We start from the raw sequence: 22,217 nt of genomic DNA on the forward strand, positions 1-22,217 counted from the left end.
TTGGTGTCTGATTAGATTGTAAATGAATATCGAGCACAAACAGATGTGTGATGTTGTAATTTGTGGAATAATCATGAAATAGCAAAATAAAATGATCAAACACATTTTCTTTTTAAACGGAATAACATGTCGTGCAGCTACGAGCAGAAAAATGTCACTGAAATATTTTTAAAAGTTGTTTTGTTGTAAAAATAAAACATGGCAAGTGGGAATCGTTTCAGATTTAATAAAATCAATTTTAAAACAAAACGAGCGCTGACGTCGAGCTCTCGTGTCTTTTAAAAAAAACTAACTATTAAACAATAAACCAAATGAGTCAATCTCATCTTCATAAAGTCACAGAGACAGTAGATTATACAGTACATCTAATAAAAATGATGTTTGGTCGTTAAACTTCCATCCAGACGAGCACGCTGGCTCTAATCCGTCTGTCTGGAAGCACTGACCTCTTTCTGTTCGGTTGATGGCTTATTACCGGTATTGATTTTGGCTCCTTTATTATTTTTTTTTACAGACTTCCTGCAGCGAGGCAGATGACCCGTGCACATATCAGCTACTGTTGGCCTCCGACAACGCCGACAAACATCTTGTTTGACTCAAGATAAGTTAATTGTTTTTACTTCTATATATATATTTTTTTGTTTTTATGAAGAAAACTCAGACAACAGACTGCAGTAATGGGATAAAACACCCCCTGTGGTGATGCTGGATCATGTGGAGATGCTCTTGGATTTTAACCGTGCGTGTGTTTTTGGCTTTGTGCGGTCAGCTTACACGACTTAATTTCATCTGCGGCAGAGGAAGCAGAGCTGAAGTGGACAAAACTTCTCGTACTGTAAGTTGTTTTGTTTTTTTACTTGGGGAAACAATCAAGGTACAGTGCAACAAGGTCCAGTTGTAGAGGGAGGATAGATGTATCATGTCCAGGTGTTGGTAGTGTTGGAGAGGAGGTCCTCTCTGAAGAGCTGGAGGTCTTCAGGAGGTCTTTGATCTGGTAGGACGTTCCACCAACGGGGAACAACAGACGAGAAAAGTTTGTTTGGTGGCAGAGCAAGGCGTCATTCATTGGAGGTTCAAGAACCGGAGACTACTTTGTAGTCCGCGTTAGAGATTTGAATTTAACGTGAGTGACACGGTAACATGTGACCGTTTGGGTTGATTGAAGACCGGGCGTGCCACCACGTTCTGGATCATCTGAAAGGGTTTTGCTGTGCAGGCTGGGAGATGACCACAGCCTGTATCTCGAGCTGGGTAGCATGTTGAGTCAGGTGCAACCAACGTGATCAGAGATGGTTGGTTAGTCATCGGTCATGACTCCTAAGTTTTTAGCTACTCTGGCAACAGATGTTGATGGTGTATAGAAGTTTGTCTGGGAGGACCGTTTCCATTGGGCTTTTTCTCACAGTGTATAATCTCTGCAGTATTTGCAGTATTGTAGTAAAGTATGATATCCAGTTGTGTTCCCTTTTTCAAAGTCTATTTTATCGTCCAGCATTTCTTATTTTACACACAGTATAAATCTTGTTTTGCTGTCTCAGCTAGTTACCATGTTTAGAGAGAAAACAGTTCGTTTTCAGGGAGTAGGATTATAGAAAACAAAGGCACTGTTGCTGTATTCTAGTTTTTCCGCAGTATAAGACAACATGGGATGAAGCCCACAGCTGCGATGTAACTTTCTCTATTGTTTAGGAGTCTTTTTTTTTTTTTTTTTTTTGGAAGGCAGCTGCTGGCTCATTTGTCAGCACATCTGGTTTAGACAGACGACATCCACCGTGCAGGCTCCCTGCTTCACTGAGCTTTCCCCCTATCACTCTCACTGTTAGAGATGTTTGTGTTCTCCTCACCATGGTTTTAGGAGACACGACTTTCAGGAGATGGATGACAGTTCGAGAAACAGAAACAAATAATAAATATAAACCCACCAAAGTATGTCGGAGTGCAGACTGTGGGGGGGTCGCATCTCGGATATCCTCGGGGGAGCAGCATCCGAAATACTTTGGCAAGGCAGTTTGTCATCATGACAGCTTATATAGTTCGGCAGCAGTACAAACAATATTACTAGTATACCTTTCTCTTAGCTTTAGGAGGTCGCTCAGTTGGTCCCCGACTCAAATATCTAAACAAATATTTGACGTATTGTCATGAAATTTGTTGCAGACGTTTACGGTTTTCCAGAGGATGACTCGCACCAACATAAGTCATGGCTTTTTCCTTTCATGTCGCGTCTCTGTTTGTCCAAATATTTGGTTTATGACCAAATACCTGTAAAACGAAAGAATCCCATCTGCCTTTAGCTGCACTTTGTTTGTTCATGCAAGCACGCCAGACTGAGATGGTGAACGAGGTAAACAAGATCCCTGCTAAACCTTACCTAGCTCAAAAGAAGTGCTGGAGTCAATCGACTGATTGTTAAAGGACTTACTGGCATCTAGGGGTGTAGTTATGGATCGCAACCCTCTCGTTTGACCCTTGATTTTGATGATTTGATTACACACTGATGAAAACATAGTTGAGCATATTATTTTCCATTTTCTGTAACTAGAGCACCAGAAATATTACGCACTGGACCTTTTTTTTAAGTCCATGTCAAAAGTGTAAAAAATACCAATAGTCACTATAACTTCTTTAAGGGTCCAGTGTGTAACATTTAGGAGCATCTATTGGGAGGAATAATGATGCTTTTATTAGTGTATAATCACCGAAAAGTATGATTTTTTTCTGTTTTTGTTACCTTGAAGAGCGAGTCCTCTTCCACGGAGCCCAAACAGACAAACCAAACACTCTCTAGATGGAGCCTATAGAGCAGGGGTCTCCAAACTATGGCCCACGGGCCACATCCGGCCCCCCTAAACAATTGGAGTGGCCCACTTAACGCTCCCAAACAATCCCTCTAAACATCCACACTTAATGATTAAGCTTGGCATTCTAATTAAAATCTACCTTATTTCTGAACTATTTACAGTACTAGCTAATCCCCTCACACAATAGTATATTCTGACGTGACTTTAGTGCTCGCTGCGCCCTCTCCGCGACTGTCGAATCGCAACTTATCGCAACTTTCACTTCCTCCCGCAACAAAATCGCAACAAAAATGTAAAAAGCACCGCAACTTTAACCGCAATTTTTTTGAAAACCTGATGCAACATCAGGCATTTTAGGCCGCAACTATTTCAAAAAAGGCCCATGAAATCCTGGTGGGACTGATATCAGTTCCGGTTATAGACTGACACAGAAAGGCAAGTTGATGTGGCCTGCACCGAAAAAAGTTTGGGGACCCCTGGTCTAGAGTTTTTCATAAGTTTTGTGGCCAGCAAAGTTTCTCCTACGAGTTAAAGAAGTGGATGGTGAGGCGAGGTGGTTGCACTCTGCAACCTCACCACTAGATGCCACTAAATCCTACTTACTGTTTATTTTATTTTTTTATTTTATTTAGGCTAACCTCGTTGTCATGTAACGTTTGGGCCGGTCGTCCACAACATGCATTAAGTTTACCACAGAGTCTCCCTGAATGACTGCGTCCATACAGTGTGTGCCATGAGAAAATCATCCATGAGTAACCTCCACGGAAATGTTCCACCTCCCACGGTCGCCCACATCAGAAGGAAAGTGGTGCGGTCGTCACGGTAACGCCAGATTGTTTTGGTCGGTTTTGGTCGAGCGAGCCCGGGGCTTTTAGCGATGAGGGGCTCTTCTCCACTTACTCATCAGATATGTTTTATTCTAGAGGCTGAACGGAGCTTGTTGTGTCACTTGGCAGTCGTCCTGTAATGAAACCTAATGAAGTTATTTAACCGTGGGTGATGAATTATGAGTGTGTAGTGCAATAGCTCAGATTTCCAGCAGTTTGAATTTTATTTTAAGAACCTTGTCTTCAACTCGTGCCATGATACACTTCACACGTTAATAAAACAGCAGATATTAATGCCTTTTAAACACGAGTTTACTTACTTACACACTGACCTTACAAGGTGACATCTTCAAGTGAGACTTCACAATGATGCGTGACAGAGATGCAGGGAAATCCTGCCAAGTTGGAACCAGTGACCGTAAAAAGAAATGGACACCATACCGGTGAGGTCACGCACGGGTTTCATGACGAGCTGTTTTTAAAGCTCTGGTCATCGCCATGTTGGTAGTCCTGCTTCGTCCTCCTCTCAGCTAAGTCGGCAAAGATGTGGATCTTTGGTGGAGCTGAGTCAGGCCAAATGAAGCCTGGTTGCTGTAACGGCATCTACCTGTCAATCCACGCTCTTAATCCTGCATAACTTTAAGCCTTAATATAATCTGAACAGGTGAGTTTTATATAAATTTACTCTCAGTATAGTCTTTAAGACGTAACACACAAAGTATTTTAAAACAAAAAGAGAGAAAGGTCCAGAAAAATAATGTGCAGTGAAGTGTTTTTAAATATTTTTCATAGACGGATGAATCTTCTTTCTATCCCTGATATTTATCTTGTTTAGGAATGCTTCATTGCATTCTGGTCTTCATGATCTCTAAAGAGACTTTCTCTGATCTTTATGTTCTTTTACATAAACACACACAACAAGTCCTGCAAATCTTCCTGGACTTCCAACGTTTTATAGTAGTGGATCACGCAAACGAGATCAGGTGTCAACTTGCAGATCATAAAATGACGTCGAGCTACAGCGATAAATTAGGAAATATCAGATTATTACAGCTCTATCTGTATTGTGTATATGTTGGCAGGCCACTGACAGTAAAAAGAATGTACAGAGTATGTGTGACGTCGCCCACAGGTTCCTGAAGATCCGTTTTGAAGCCGCCACGTTGGCAATCATGACTCTTTCACCTCCCAACCAATCCAAAAATGGGCAAAGTTGTGGATCATTGGTCGTCCCCGCTCTTAATCCTGCATAACTTTAAGCCTTAATATAACCTGAACAGGTGAGTTGTATATAAATTCACCCTCAGTACAGTTGTCATGAACGGGGAAATTAGCTACAGAGACCAAAACTGTTTTTTGTACCAGGCTGTAAACATGTTTATTTCTGCTGTGAAACATGGGGACTTATGGAGACTGACTCACTTCTGGAGCCAGCCTCAAGTGGACTGATGAATGATTTTAATTTTGTTAATTAAAGTTGTTGATTACTTTTCTGTTGAGCATCTAAACATAAAGTCACGCTGCCGATTGATCTGTTGTTTGCTGTCAGTTCAACACTAACAGAAAAAGACACGTTTTATCACTGTTTGTTCGTTATAAAGTAGCTCCAGTAAAAACCTGCGTATCATCCAGAGAACGACATTAAACAGAACGTGTTGGAAAGGTCGAATTTAATCTCTGTAATAGTCTTTGTGTCGTTTGGGTGAACTGAAGTCTCATTAAAACTCATAAACTCATTAAAATCGTGTAACATTTTCCTGGCAACGCCGAGCGGAATAAAATAAAACAAAAGACTTGAAGTGATTGTTGCCGAACAGTGAAGCAGGTCGCAGGTTTTTTTTCAAACAGGAAATTAATCACCCATCACCACATGTTGAGCTCATCTGCTGTGGTGAGCGTCACCTCTCCTGATTCTCACAGATTTCGATATTTCTTATTTCCTGCTTGAACGTTAGATCTCACTGCAGTTCGTCAGACGGCGGCGGCTCTTTCTTTTTCTGCAGAGGTTTCGAGGCACAGATCGTCTCCACAAGGTCTTCAAAACCACATTCACATTTGGAGCCGCTTCAGTCGGCTGCAGCAGGACGACTGGGGTGGTTTTGGTGCTTCCCACAGTCTACAGCATGATCGCTGTGCGTGGTTGAGCGCATTTTCCTGCTTTCAGCGGAGGCTTGATTTCACCCTGAGAAATATATAAATTGGAACATTAAAGCTCCTTAATGCTTTAAAGATCTTTTCATGCAAAATCACTTCCACACATGTACGTCGAAGTAGATTTCGGTCGCTGTAATCAACTTCCTAATGTTTTTACAATGTAGAAGACGAGGGGACGAAATCCACAGGCCTCGTTTTATGTTAAGCTGAGCTGAAGCTGATACGAGGCCTGAGAAGTCTCAGTTAAATAAATTAAGTGGGCATATTATCCTCTACAATTACAGTCATTTGAGGGCAAACTTCCCTCTCTCTGCGTCCCCAGACCTCGCCGAGCCACAGAGGAGCCACAGTAAAAATAAAAAGGGGGAATTTCGTGCTAACAGAGAAACCTCTCTTCTTATTTCTCAGTTTGTACAACCTCGATTCCTTTCCTCGCCTCCTCTTCTTAGACCTGGAGGAGGCAGGGAGGACACACAAGGAGAGAGAGAGAACAAAATGAGACATCCTGACTCAGGAGCTGTCATTTTATAAAGCCAAATAAATACGACGCGTGGCACAGCTGCATCTCCTGTCCATCGTCACGCCTCTTTTATACGTCGCGGATGCTGAAAAGACTTCAGGAAAGGATGCAGCTGAGCATCCTCGCTCCTCCAAATGCATCTTAGGAATTGAGATATGCTTCAAGGTGGAGCGCTGAGATCGATTTCAAGGTCACAGGTAGGAGGATGCAGGAGAGAGAGAGGAGACGAGGAGGCACATAAAGAATGCTAGCAGCTCTGTAAGACTGTACTCCATCTGTCCAGGTGCAGATCTTTTGAAATTTAAAGTAACGTAACATGTGATGTCTTCGTTCGGTGGTTGAGTGACCGAGAGAGTGAAGTGTGAGAGGGAGCAGTGGCTGCAAGAAAGCTGGTGAATCAGAGAAATAAACGTTATTGTCTGATTGTTTCACAGAGATTAAACATTAAACTGCAGCTAGTCTCCACAAAGCCTGATTTGATGCGAGCATGGTCTCTTTTTGTCATCTTGACTTGAGACAATAGTTAAAGCAGGTGTTTGGTCCGAAAGGCTTAGCGACCCGGTTCTAACTCCGGCCTTCACTCTGTCTTCAGCTGTCCACTCTCACGAGTTGGTCATCCAGAGTTAACAGCGAGTTCATTCAGCCACGTCTCTGTGATGCTACACTCTCCTCGGGGAGAGATCTTGCATTGCCTGTGATTACAGACAGTACTCATGGTTTGTACTGTCTTCTCAGCTCCTGGCACTTAGATCCAGCTGTGCATACCCATCCCCATCACCAGGAAAAGGGCAAATCACTCACCTCAATAGCTCTAAGTTAGTGTTTGCAGACAAAACTGATGAAGATTGGTGTTGAAAAGTGTTCAGAGCTAACAACAACGCGGCGCCATGGCAATCCATCCTATAGTTTGCGACATTTCACCAAAAATCAAATGTCGAAGTGGTTACAATAACATCGCAGATCCTTTTTTAAGCTTTTTTTATCTTTTTGCAAACCTCAGCAGAGTGATATCAGTTCTTCTGATTACATTCCATCAGCTCCAGTAATCAAACGAACGGACACTTGTCACTGTGATGTTTAACTTAACGTAGACATGTTTATCCAGTAGTTTGATAAGCATGACATCACCTCTTCTCTTCCCGCTTGTGTGTGTGTGTGTGTGTGCAGACTTTGTTGTGTTTAAAACACAAAGCAGCTGCGTCTTAATAAACTTCTCTGTTTGAACCCGACCCGACCGTCATCTTCGCTCATACTCCTCACCCACGGTCGACGGCTGTCCGCTGGAAATTATTAGAGTTGTCTCAGTTTGGTATTCGAAAGATCTCCCCCGCAATGAAAAGATATAAACAGAAGCTGTTTGGAACAATAACATCGAGCCTTCTTCTGCAGATTTGCTTGACGGATAGCTGGATATGTTTTCATATTGAGTTTTATTGCTCCTTTCTGCTGACTCACTTGTTCCTACGACGATGGCGACTCCGACATGTGGAACTCGTTTTCTGGACAGTTTCACAGGGTTGTCGGGGAAATGCCCTCTTCTGATTGGCACTTAGGTTCCTTTTTCTCCCTTTTCTAAGTGTGTCTGCAAAACTCTGGCGTGACCTCATGTGGTAAATATTTGGTTGTACCTTTCGTGCAAAGTTAGTTGCGGGCTTTGATTCAATTAGACTGCAGCCTTCTCTGTCATACCTCGGCCTGTACGAAGCTGCACCTGGATGCTCTTTTACCTTGTTGATCTTCAAAAACAGCATTTTGCATATTGAATGCATTAATGATTAACTTTGCGTGATGAAAGTGAAGCATTTTATCACCCACAGACCAGCTATTGTTGGTTTAGTGGAGCGCCAGACTCCAGTGATCTCACTGCAACACTTTAACCTCCCAGCAAGCTCTGGTCGGGTAAAGAAACTCTGTCCACAGTCTGTTTACTATCAGAAATACTGTCCAGGAAAAATTAAAGTAATACAATAAGTGATATCGTCAGTGGGGGTTGAGTGACCTCGAGCAGTGACTCTAAAACGGTGCAAGTACGCGGAGAAATCGGCCTTCTTTTTAAATTTTGAATAAATTAATTTAAAATAATGCAGGAATCAGAAAAAGTTTATTGCCAAGTAAGTTTCTGAATACCAGGAGTTTGTCTAGGTGTTATTGGTGCACAACAAACTAAAAATATAAGATTAAAAATCTTAGACGTGTTGCCGTGTTTCCTGCAGATACACGACCGCTGCAAAATATCATCTCTGTCTAGTATTTGCTGCATTGTGCAGAGGTTTAGTTTCCACTGTTGATCACACGTGAGCCAAACTACGTCTTTCTGAACTGACAGAACACATCTCCGTACCCCGACCTTCTTTTTAAGAGGCACAAAGGAAATCTTGAAAACATAATGATCGGTTGCAGACACCTCCGTCCTTCACGTCAACTGCAGAGAAAAAATGTTGCGTTATGTCGCCTGACAAGAAGCAGTTTGAATTACACTGCATCTACGTGACGTTATTTATTTTCTGCCGGGCGTACGCGTCGTGCCCTTTATGCTGCAGAGCCAGCGTTGACAGTTATTGATAGCCAGCCGGCTCATCTGCACGTCAGTCAGCAACAAGACAGCTTTAGAGGAAACAATTTCCCTCTCTCTGTTGTTGTTGTATGTTCGCGCTGGCGTATTTCACTCAGGACAGTCACAGCCTATTTCATTTAATAACAAAAATACAGCTTGTCTGTACTGATAGATTTGTGCTCGAGCGAGTTGAAGTTGAATTTACTCTCAGATAAACAGTTTTTATCACTTTGAATTTCTTCATAGAGTCACCACAGAGATTTTTTTATTAGACTGTTTCTCATATTGATGAAGAACCACGGACCTCTCGGCAGCGAGTGAGAACGATCATTTCGTGCACCCACACATTTTCCATATGTGTTTGTCCAAGCGGAGGCCGCAGAGTTCCTGCAGCTGTGTGCATGAATGCGCTGAGTAGCTGCTAACTAAGGCCAGACTGAGTCGCCTCTGTGAAGACCAGCCATCTCCCACAGTGGGGAAATGTCAGCTGGATGGAATGAGGCAGGCCTGGAAAGCGAGTAGGGCCCCGCCGCTCAGCAGAGAGCACCAGTGTTATAGCTTTAGCCGGGACGGTTTTTCAGCTGTATGCCATGACTTTGAAAAGGAACAAAATCATATGTTAAGAACCACAACAGGCAGCTGCCAACACAGTAGATTCAACAATAAACTGAATCTCTCATGTGAAGGATTTTAGACAGACGACCACAAATGATTTTAATGATTCTTGTTAAGTCCAAAAATATTTATTTCATAGCAAATCTGATGCTTGATTTTTGAGGCTCATATTGTTAATCAGGTTATTGTTACTTACAGACGCAGCCACATAGAAATGATTGGAAATAATTGATATATCCTGACGGCAGGCAACAATTGTGATTGGTACTGTGCCACAAAGGCTGTGAAGTGTCAAAAACTGCAGTTTCCTCAAACGTCCACTTGAGGCTGGCTCCAGAAGTGAGTCAGTCTCCATAAGTCCCCATGTTTCACAGCAGAAATAAACATGTTAACAGCCTGGTACAAAAAACAGTTTTGGTCTCTGTAGCTAATTTCCCCGTTCATGACAACTGTACTGAGGGTGAATTTATATACAACTCACCTGTTCACATTATATTAAGGCTTAAAGTTATGCAGGATTAAGAGCGTGGACGCGTTGATTGACAGGTAGGTGTCGTTACAAATGGCTTTTTTGAGCAACCGGGCTTCATTCAGCCCGCCTCAGGTCCACCAATGATCCATTTTTGGATTGGTTGGGAGGTGAAAGAGTGATTGCCCACATGGCTGCTTCAAAACGGATCTTAGAAACCTGTGGGCGACGTCACACATACTCTGTACATTCTTTTTCCTGTCAGTGGCCTGCCAACATATACACAATGCAGATAGAGCTGTAATAATCTGATATTTGCTGATTTGTCGCTGTAGCTCGACGTCATTTTATGATCTGCAAGTTGACACCTGATCTCGTTTGCGTGCTCCGCTACTATAAAACGTTAGAAGTCCAGGAAGATTTGCAGGACTTGTTGTGTGTGTTTATGTAAAAGAACATAAAGATCAGAGGAAGTCTCTTTAGAGATCATGAAGACCAAGATGCAATGAAGCATTCCTAAACAAGATAAATATCAGGGCTAGAAAGAAGATTCATCTGTCCACGAAAAATATTTAAAAACACTTCACTGCACATTATTTTTCTGGACCTTTCTCTCTTTTTGTTTTAAAATACTTTGTGTGTTACGTCTTAAAGACTCTTAAAGGTGCTGAAACACTTGATTAATACATTCAAAGATAATTGAATATTGCTCAAACAGAACACAGAAACAAAGCAGCAGGATTGTTGCTGGCATGAACGTCTTCAACACCAGAGAGGATTACAGACTAAAGCTGCGACGTAAACATCTCTGCACAAGTGTTAAACATGATATATGAGTCGACACATTCTGGGACAGTTTGCATTACTTATTCTGAGATGATTAGGTAATCATAGAAAATGCAGTTAAAGTAATGGGTTTATTTTAAAATCCTCTTTCGGGAACATCTTTGAACTTTGAATTCACCGAGGCATGCAGCACTGACAAAAGACTCTCCTCATGAAGTCGACGCATGTCTTACATTTCTTTGTCTGTTTTAATTGACGGTGATAATTTCTCTCCCGGCTCAATAAGAACCGTTACTTCAGCAAATTAACCGATCAAAAGGAGAGAATAAAACACTTCAGATTTAGATATTTTCCCTTTTATAGTTTCAATGTTTGGACAGTTCAAATAATGAATATCTGAGCAGTTATATGTGGAACTTCTTATCTTGTATGAATTATAATAGACTGTATTTCTGGAGTCCACCGCTTCAGCTGTCCAGACAAGTCCTCAATAGATCATGAAATTAATCGTAGTCACCAGAGGATGGACCACCTGAACCCGTGGTGCCACCGCAAGGTCGACGTTTGAATAAATGATAAATATTTGGGTGGATTGCCATGAAATTTGTCTCAGACATTCATGGATAAATTGTAATAACTTTGGTGATCCCTCGACTTTTCATCTAGCACCATCATCAGGTCAAACTAACTACTAACTAACCTTTCCATTAGCCTCAGATGTACATCTGTTTAGTGCTTAAAATAAGATGATGAGTGCAGCTTTACAGAGCTGCTTCCTCTGCTGAGGTGTGTCTGTTTTGTGTTGACCATAACCGCTGTGAAATAATCAGAAAATAGCTTTTTATTTTGCTGATTTAACCGGCTTTATCGAGGCCGGCGCTCGCTCACTCTAATTCACTGTCTGTGTCACTCAACCACTGCTCGTTCCCTCTGTCTCAAACCGTCGGACACACAAACCAAATGAAACTCAGATTTAGGAGCTGCTTCATGAAATAAACAAAGAACACAATAGATAGAGCATCAGAGTTTAGATAGCTTCAGTTTCTCTGATTGGTGTCAAGCCCAATAAACGCAGCGACCAGTGACTGATCGCTGATCTTATTAAGAACATCCAGCTTGTGGTTGATTTTAAGCTCTAACCCAAACAAACATAGCTGTTAACAAATGTCACATTCAGTCCAGATCGTTCACGAGTGTCACGCTTAATCCGTTAAACTAAAGCCTGGGAATCAGATCCTCTAATCGGTAAAAAGCACAAGCTCATTAGAGCTGCAGCACCGAGACAACAAAGAAGAAGATTTCCATGCAGAGTTTGTCGTCTGTAGATTTTTGGTCGTAGCTGCGATCCGACGCTCTCAGCAGATGTGCTGGCAAAGCATTACAAAGCGTCCTGAGAGGGATTTGTCATGCCTTCAGAGCCATATTAGTTCATGTTTGTGTGAGCTGTGACATCTCTGGTCTGCTCAGTGTCTGCACATGGCCTGTAGCTGACTCAGATTGATGAGGATGGAGCACCACATCTTCATCTTTTTGTCTGCACCACAGTTGTTTTGTCACTCAGCTCGCCAATATTAATATTTTCTGTCAGTTCAGATGTTCAGCAGAATTTTTGAGGTTTTCAAAAACACAGTTCACTCGTGTCGTTCGAGAGGATTTTATTTATTATACGGTTAAATCACGAACTCGCTGCCATTAATACATCTTACATTACCAGCCACGGTCTCCCAGCATTCTTCTGATATTTTCCAGCGTCTGTCCAGCTGTAATCATGAAACAAGTTCTTGGCAGATAGAGTTTCTTACAAGCGTCTCGTAAGAGTCATGGATTTGCATGAGTTATAGCGAGTCGTTAAAACTAATGAGGTCATCTCAGAGGTAGCTTCTCTATGTTACCGTGTTTATGAGTTAGTGACAGTTTGTCGATAATAAATCTGCGGACCCCCACTGGAAAATCTAAAAGTCTACAGAGACAACTATGTTAAATACAGTAAGATCTGATTGTTATGTTGCGTTCAGTTTATATTATTACCTCCCTTTAATGGGACACACTTGAATCACTTCCATCCACTTGTTTTTATGCACATTAAAGGAGCAGTCTGGAGGATTTCGTGACGTCTAGTGGTTTAGTTGCTGATTGCAGCCCCTCAGAAAAAAATCGAAAAATGCCCGATCTAGAATCAATGTTTGTCTCTTCTGGGCTACTGTAGAAACATGGAGGACTCTTTTCAGATAACTAAAACACAAGAATTATTATTTTCAGGTATTTATACACTAAAGAAAACATAGTTATTCATTTTTATAAAACATTTCTGCAATATTCTGCATATAGCCCCACAAATCTTACACACTGGGCTTTGCACTCTGAGTGGAAATGGATAAAAAGTATTGCAAAAAAGGTTTTGTTGGTTTCTCGACTTTAAAAATCTAAAAGCGTGGAGAGTGCAGTAGAAACAGACATGCATGAAGCTTGTCAGTTAAACTTCTGTTAATTGTCTTTCAAATTAATACATAAAACAAACAAATGTAACATTTCCATCATGTTTTATGTTGTTTAAAGTTTGATTGATACTCATGTCATCTTGTTGCGCCTACTTCTTCGCAAACGAACCAACTTTCTAGTAACCACATAACTCTTAGTGGATGGAAATGAGCATTAATCAAGAAACTCTAGTATAAATGACTCTATTTATACTCTAGTATAAAAACATTTGTATCTGGGAGATCCAAACTTTGGTGAGTCAGCAATGTGGCAAAACCCTTCACCATTAAGAATAAAGAACAAGAAACTCCAAGAAAAATGATCCAAGAACATTTTCTAGTTGGTTAACATCCCTGTGAGTACAGTTGTTATTAAATGGAAAGATTAAATCAACACCATGCAACCAAGCAAGAACCAGTGGAGTGTTGAGAGAAAACACTACTTCTACAACACCGAACATTTCCACAGCGTCTTCCCCCTTTCAAGTCAAACTTTCCTTCTTCTTGCTTAGTTTTGCACTCTCTAACTAGAATACATCAAACGGCATATACACCTCTTACTTAAAGCCTCTCTCAGAAACACGACAACTCTTTAATTGTACAACAGAGTCAATGTAATTAAGATCTTAAATTACCAAACGGCAGGCAGGGAGTCGTCACACACAGATATAAACTGATAACATTGTTCATTCATGTTTGATAAAATAAACCTGCTACGTTTACTGACCTCATAGTTCATTTTAGGTGAACAGTCGAGCCTCGATTACTCATAACTCATTGAGCCTCTATGATTACAACTGTCAGGGTTGTAAAGGTCAGACTGGAGACACTTTGCTTTTCTTTGTGCCAGTTTCAGCCTGTTAAGATTATAGAGGACTGGACCAAGTAGCATGTCAACTGTAACTGTATGGATTGGATGAACCAACCATAATTTCTAGGAAAGAATGCCGCTGTGTAAACTACCAATAAATGTTTAGTCTTGGGCAACTCAAAGCAAGCAAGTAAAATTTATTTCAGTGCATGAAACAAGACAACCTTTCTTCAAATGTATTAAAATAATCCAATGGAGGCTATGTTTCAGATGGAGTCTAACAGTCCTAAGTTGGAAGATGCAATATATAATTTATCAATGAAAAGGTTACAAAATGCTGAAAAATGGCCATCACAGTCACAAAAAGTCCAAGAGAACATCATGAAGTTGCTTGTTTTCATTCCCAAAACCCAAAGATGAAGAAGAGAAGAAGTTTATTCTCACATAAGATGATCGAAATGGGTCGCACACTGTCCAAACAAGTCCAATACTGAAAACTATTCAGCTTCATATCATATGAGACTTAAGAAAGCCAACAAATACTCAACTTTGAGGAGATGTAATGAGTTAAACTCTGGAATTTTTTGCCTACAAAGACGACACAAACGATTAGAAAACTTGTCTCTCAATCAACTTATGGTTTATACTCAACCGTAGCCACAAAGTTTTCACCATTTTATGAACTTTTGTTCAGTTAAGTTCTGAAATCTCAGCTTCTTTCTGCTACGTTGAAGCTAAAACCGTGTTCTTGCCATAGTCAGCGTTATTACTTCACTGGACTCTGTATCTTGTTATGACCACATGTTGAATCAAAGCTCAGAAGTTGAGAAAGATCCACAGACTATGTGTAACACCTACTTTAATCTCCAACGTAACACACCTGTGTTGTTTTAACATGGGATGGTTTTGATCTGGTCCGAGTCTCCTCACGGAGCCATCTGCTTGGCAGATTTACTCATGAATGTGTGAGACTGTTAGACCTTTTTACTACTGTTGTCTGACCTCCTATATATTGTGGATATCAGTGAGTTTTATTGGGGCTGACGGATGATGGGTTTATACTTTTTTTCCCGTAGCACCAGCATGCGGTACATTTGTAGTTTTGAGTAAAATGTCCCAAGAAATATCAAACGGATTGCCATGAAATTTGGTAAATTTGGTCCATGACTCTTGGATGGAAAATGGAGCTGGAGATGGACCAGCTTTACCAGGCCATTGTGGGAAAGAGAGAGCTGAACCTGGAAGGCAAAACTCTTGATTTCCCAGTCCATCTACGTCCCAACCCTCACCTATGGTCGTGAGGTTTGGGTAGTGACCAAAACGAGCTTCCTCCACAGGGTGATTCAGGGCTCAGCCTTAGATATAGGGCAAGGAGCTTGGACAACCTAAAAGCATTTGGAGAAGAGGCGCTGTTCCTTTGTGTCGAAAGGAGCCATCTGAGGTGGTTTGGGCCTCCTGGGCGCCTTCCTTTGGAGATGTTCCAGGCACAGTCACAAAAAGTCCAAAAGAACATCATGAAGTTGCTTGTTTTTTTCGACCAAATCCAGTCCAAAACCCAAAGATAATCAGTTTATTCTCACATAAGATGATCGAAATGTACGCACACTATCCAAACAAGTCCAATACTGAAAACTATTTACTGTCTAACTAGTAGAAGACCCAGGGGCAGACCCAGAACCTGCTGGAGGGACTACATAGCCCAGCTAGCCTGGGAAGACTTTGGAGATCCTCCACGAGGAGCTGGAATGTGTTGCTGTCGCGAAGGACGTCTGAAACCGTCAGCTAACAAGATAAACTAAGAAAGCAGACGTGGTTGCCTAAGTGTTTTTGTTCTAGCAGACATCCATCAGGTTGTTTACAGCTGCAGTAGCAACAGCTTGCAAATGTTCTCTGCTTTGTGCCCGAGCCACGTCGGCTGTAATGCAGTGTGTAGTGTAGTGAAACACATGTGGTGTCTTAAATTAAATGAGGGGGTGGGCGGTGTGACCTATTCTGTTGGTTCCACACATTCTCTCATTCTTTAAGGGTTCCCCTTCAGCCCAGATCCCTGGGGTCTTCTGAAGCTGAGCAGAAGATTTGATTTAATGAGTGGTGGCAGATTTTATGAGGTTATCCCCCAGCTTGTTAGTCGACCCTCTTCAGCGCTCACGTGAACTCATGACATGCAAATATCAGCTGTTTTGCATTACAAGATCCTGAAGTACAGACACTTGTCTTTGTATCGTGTGGCGACCCAACCAACCCTCAATGTAAAGTGTCAGATATACTTAGCTCTGTTCAGGTAGTCTGGATTTATTGGTTTAGTCAGTAACTTTGGTGCTACTCCTTCTTGTCTTTGTGTCATGTGGCGACCCATAGGTCTACGAAGCTTTGGACGCCACTATCTTGGTAGTCCTGCCTTTTGCGCCTCTTGGCTAATCTAAAAATCATTCATTGGCGAACTTGACTTCACAGCCATGGAGGTTGTGGCTGCATTTGCTGATTTTCGTTTGTCTTATGTCATCGTAAACTAGCTGTCTTTTGAATTACTAGTTGGGCTAATTTAAAGAAGTCACTTCGTTGAAATAATCCAGAAGATAATCACCAGAATAACCCTGGTGACTGTTGAGCAGCAGTTGTCTGCTTGTACCAGTACCACTGTCATTCATTGCTCTATTTTTAAGCTTGTTTTCCCTCAATTTATTTATAAGTTTATATCGGTTTGTTTCCATGGCTGCAGTCAGTTTTTTAAATAGGCGATTATTCATCAGTCGAGTCATTTTTCAAGCACAGATTCTACTTTTCTTCAACTTTATGTGACAATAAATTGATCGTCTTTATGTCTGGGACTAAAACTTGAAAGGTCATCTATTAATTACAACTCTGAGTTGCCTACTTTATCTGAAAGTGTTGCTCTCGACACATATATGCGAGGATAGAGGATGATTGCCTTGCTCTGATTGGTCCAAGCTGACCAGGTGTCGCCACCCTGGAGACCTGGAAGACCACGACCTGCCCCGACCGACCAATCCCAATCTAAAGATTATTTAAAGACAGTCGTGGCGGCCTGTGTTTTTGTGTTGAACTTGTGGACCAGGCAAGATGTTCCTGACTACACTCATTCAGATATATTGTTGTTAAGGTCACAAGATTAAGGGCTTCTCTTTGTTCTTTTGTTTATTAGATGATAGATTGACTTTATTTAGTTAGTTAAACCTTTGTCTCTTCTGGTTTACCTCACCTCTCTTTGTTGTTGTATAATTGATGTAAATTTCATCTCTCATGGTTTATGTTGCTTCCTTTTCCCCGCACGAGCTCAGATGTAACAGATGATTTACCTTCATCTAAACTTTGTTGTCTGCTGCTGAGCTTCGCGTAGTCTTATCGAAACGCTCTCAGGTCCGACAACAAGTGATATCAGATTTATTTTTTATTTTTCTACCCTTCACAGCTTTCTTTCATTTTGATCCAACACGGCTGGACGCTGCGGTGAAGAATGTGTCTGCTTCCTGCTCATCCCATCTGTTAAATGTATGAAAATATAACCGTGTCCGTGGAAGATACAACTGTGTCCGAGCAAGGAAACATTTCCTCCAGGGATCAGGGGCAGATTGAAGTGTTTCCCCTGACGCTTTTATTAATTATCATCAAGTAGATAATGAGCGGAAATATTCAATCAGTACAGATTTATTCCATCTAGAGTCCTCGCGTGTTTTAATAAAATATAATTTCCACTGCTGTAGCTATCCATCAGTCACAGATTCACAGGTGGATTAGTTTAAGGTACGGAAACAAGACGTGCGGTGACGGATGATTGGGAATTATTCTTTATTTCTGCAGCTTTAATCGTGCAGGAGAAAATCCTAAATCACCATCGCAAAGTTAATATGGTCGAAGGGAAACGTCCGTCCGCACAGTCTGACTTCACTTTCCTCTCGTTCCCGGCTTTCCCCTCTAATTTTCCTGCACGACCACAAGAGCTGCTCGCTCTGTCATGACTCCCAGTAACACTGGCATCTCATTTAAAAAGGCAGCAGCTCCGACTCTGCATCCATTAGTTACGATGGGAGGGGAGGGAAGACGAGAGGGAGGCAGGCAGGGAGGGAGAATGACGGCTATTTAAGGGTTGGAGTTTAAGCAATGGGGGTCTGACCTAAACACTCCTCACACTTTAAAAGACATTTACTCCCACTCTCTCTCTCTCTCTCTCTCTCTCTCCCCCTCTTTGCTTACAGCTTTTTGACTCACTCCCTCTCTCCTGTCAGTGCAGGAGCTGGACCTCAGCCTGAGCTGTGAACGGTGAGGAAAGATAAGGAACTGGCTGAGGGGAGGACTGACAGAGCTGCCACCTTGCTGCTGGAGAGGCTGCAAGACTCGAGGCTGCAAGAGCAGTGACGCGACAGAGCATCATTTCTTTTTTCTTTTTTTTTTTTGGGCTTCAGTGAATGTTTGAAGAGTCGGAGGCTTTACCTGCACGAGAAGATTCCACTCAACAGGTAGGAAATTAGACATTTCTGTGGATTTTATGTGTAAATAAATGAAATTGATGCACTAAATCGAGACTTTTGGAGTAGTTTCACACATCCTTAGTCGTTTGCAGGTTTGCACACGGCAACGGAAAGGCATCGATTAGACTTTATTGGAAGTGCATTCTTGCCGTATACTGCAACTTCTTCCTGTGCAGGATCAGAGGTGATGAGTGGCTGCTGAGGGAGTGAACATGTGGAAGAGTTATCCACACCTTTTGATCTCTTTGAGTCTTTGCAGCCAGCTCGCTCAGGTTGTAGATCAGTCCTGCAAAAATAAGAGTGTGTGTGTGTATGTCCTTCCTTCTGTGCAGCCGGATGATTCATCACATTACCTCGGGGCGATGCAATACAGTTTTCATTTTTCCATCATGCAGATTAAATTAAGGGAAGAGTGGGTGTCAGGATTTGTCCATTCAGTCCATTAGCTCTGGCTCAAGATCAGAGTCACTCAGCTCCCCTCTTCTTTTGGTTTCAGTCCTTTTAAATGCACATCATGCTCAGCCCGAGATGTTTTACAGCCCTCTCTCTCTCTCTGCTATGTGTCGGGTGACCTGGGATGTGTCCGTGCAGCAAAGTGAGGAAGGTGTCTTCTCTGTCAGAGGACAAGAGAGAGGGGGGCACAGCTGGTTTAGTAGCTGGAGCTTTTCCCCTCCAGGGCTCTTCCTACAATGTTTTCCCCTCTGCGTGACCTCAACACAAAGAGCCAGGGGTTGATCATAACTCAGCACCACGCTGCCTCTGCCTTTTTATGTAAAATGTTTGGATTTTTTTATTTTTTCAGTGCCCTAATTTTCCAGGGACACGGAGAGTCAGCGAGGGCATCGTGTCGGGTCTGAATTAAGTCAGGGTTGACTTGAGAACATCACATGTGCATGGTTATATGACCGTGCAGGGTCTGTGTGATAATCAGGTGTGTTCGTGCACAGATGGTTGCTGCTAATTAAAATCTGCTCGTATTCACCAGTGGAGGAATAAAACATTCAGATATCCTGCACAGCATGATGCCGTCTGTCAGTTTGTGGTTTGCTTTGCAGTGTTCTGTGGAGGTTTACACCTCTAGTAGTGCTGTGGAGCTGCTTTTGCACGAGTGGGGTCCGTGTTTTGTTTATCCTGTCCTACCAATTGTGTCATATTGTTTCAACAGGTGGTGGTAACGCGCCCAGATACGCTGCTGCGACTTGCCAACAAAACAAAGACGACTACAAGCTAGTAAACAACAGTGGATTAAAAAATTTGGCAGTGGAGGAAATCCACTCCACATGTTTGTTAGACCTCGAGGATTCACACTGAAGTGGCGAATAAGACTCGATGTAAACATAACGTTTGTTTGTTTTAAAAGGGAGAACAGTCCAAAACCAAACAAATATATTCAGTTTATTAAACATATACGAGAGGGCAAAGCAACAGATCATCACATTTGAGAAGCTGGAAGCAGCAGAAAGTCTCTTATTACAAGTCTCAGTTGTCTTTGAGAAGAGTTTCACAGATCTACAACAGAGTCCAAGCTCCACTCTCACATGCAGACCTTTAAACCTTTCTTTCTTCCCGAGTGTGGCGGCAGTCCAGTCGATGCAAATTGAAAGTGAAATGTGCGTCCTGTTCAGGCTCAGCTGGGAGCGCATAAAGCCCAGGTTTATTATTCTTAAAGGACTCCTTCAGGATCGACTGTGCAGGCAGCGGGGGAAATTTGTAATCTGCTAATGAGGTGTTGCATTTTCTGTCGCTGTTGCATCGACTACAGTTACCAGCCCAATTAAGTCACTCGAGAGGATTTCCAGCTGTTCCAGATGCCATGAAAAAAAAAAAAAACCCAGCTAAAATATCACAAATAAGCAGATGCACTGGATTTTAATATTCGCTGCCAACCGGCGTCCTGACACGCTGCTGTCAGCTGCGAATGTTTTCCATGAGCAGAGCGTCCAGACACGCTGCACTTGTGTTCCCGTGGACGCGAATCAGCGTGTGAAGACGCCAGAAACGGTCCACTCAGATAGAGAAATAAATTGAAGATAAACAATGCATGAAGTGCCGCTTTCAGTTTCACTAAAAGTCGAAGTAACAGAGCCGCTTGTGTGGACACAAGACGACCACTTCACTGCCTCTCTCTCTCTCTCTTTTTTTTTTCTTTCTTTGACTAGGCAAAACAGATGTCGCCACTTCAGGGCCAACATTCCCAGTTTGTCTTTTCCACGCGGGAAAGTTCCCTTCTCTTTGCCAGCATGGGGGAAGAATACTAAAGCTACAGCAATTCTGGATTATAGCTTAGTGAACAGGTTATATTTATTTCAGTTTTTCAGTCCAAATTGTCTTCCCATGTCCCGTAGTCCAATGAAATGTCCTTGGTCAACCCCTGCTCTGCTTTGAATGACGTATTCTTGGCTTTAAACAGCAAAGCGCTATTAGACTCATCTAGTTTGTCTGTGAGTGTAGATAAATGGTCACAATATTTAATCCCCTTTGAATAAAAATCACAACAGGGGCTTTTTATGAATATTTAATAGCCACATTTGAAGTTATGAAGAGCTTCCTTAGCGGAAACATGAGCAGTTGGAGTCGTGTTGAGGATTTTAAAGGATTCATTCTTCACCCGCACCACCTCAAATTATCACTCTTTGAGTCTCGTAAAGAGTTCATATTGACAGGCCGAGTTTTCAGATTTACAGCCCGCCTTTTATTCTGCCACTCACCAGATGTGCAAGAAGTCGTGAAACTCAAGCTCAGGTTTATATCTGTGTCTTTAACAGATTAGACGAAGGGTGCAAAAATACTTGTGAGGGGCACCCGAAGTAAGGGAGGTCAGAGGTCGGGGCAATAAAGGGGAAGGGAAGAGGATTGATGAGATCAGTGCAAACACTTTTAAAGGCACCGTGGTGGCAGTAATGGACAGTCAGATATGTAATCCAGAGAATATGAAGTTGAAACATTCAGCCAGGGAACACCACGGCGGCTGAGTGTTGTCCTCCACTTCACATTCTTTGTTTCCTGTCATCTTGCAGGATGCTCAGCGTATTCAAAGTCCGTTGGCCAACAGCCCTCAACTTGTCACATCACGGTTTTGTAGATTCCTGCTTCTTTAATCTGTTTTATTGGCTTTCCACAAACGTAAATCTTCGGCTCTCCGTACAGGAAAAGTCATCACAACCTGTGTTGAGCTCTCGATACTTTGGAATAACGGCGAATACACGCGGGACCAACCCGCCCATCAATCACGGACGACCTGTCAATAATTCCAATCTCCAAAGTCGACTGACATTCTGATATTGGAGACGTCATGACAGATGGAGATGGGAAAGAGTCTCCTGGCAACAATGAGCGAGCATCCACGTCATGGGTTGGTGACGTGACTGTGGATTGATTGACTTATATCGATGATGTTTGGGTTTATTTATATTGAATGATGGGAGACATTTGTTCGGTTCCAAGTTATGTGAGAATGTACCGGCTCGGAAACTTTGCAGTAATTGCCTTAACCAAGCGGCTGTGAAGTGAAGCCAAAGCGGAAGTGCCAAAACCTGCAGTTCCTCCAACGTCCACTTGAGGCTGGCTGCAGAAGATTTAACTCTTAAAAAACAGAAAAGAAAGCCGACATGTTTTTGTTTTGGAGTAAATTTTCCAGTTTATTACTGCAATTACTCCATTTTTAAGTTGTCTGGATGCTCATAACCAAAGAAGCCATCAACTGCAGTTTCCTCAAA

The 22,217-nt window shown here is 42.1% G+C and overlaps 1 protein-coding gene across 2 annotated transcripts in view; it reads left to right on the forward strand.

Annotated features, from left to right (window-relative positions):
- Positions 1–22,217, forward strand: part of LOC104930937 (tenascin) — a 62,692-nt gene that overhangs the window by 13,887 nt on the left and 26,588 nt on the right. For both annotated transcript variants that reach the window (XM_027282227.1, XM_027282228.1), the window contains exons 3-5: positions 515–835; positions 18,264–18,292; positions 18,436–18,489. In XM_027282227.1, coding sequence (XP_027138028.1) covers positions 713–835; positions 18,264–18,292; positions 18,436–18,489 — 206 coding nt within the window. In that variant the 5' untranslated portion in view covers positions 515–712. The remainder of the gene's footprint in view (positions 1–514; positions 836–18,263; positions 18,293–18,435; positions 18,490–22,217) is intronic.

This window comes from Larimichthys crocea, chromosome IX, assembly GCF_000972845.2.
Source record: "Larimichthys crocea isolate SSNF chromosome IX, L_crocea_2.0, whole genome shotgun sequence".
NCBI classification, from domain to species: Eukaryota; Metazoa; Chordata; class Actinopteri; family Sciaenidae; genus Larimichthys; species Larimichthys crocea.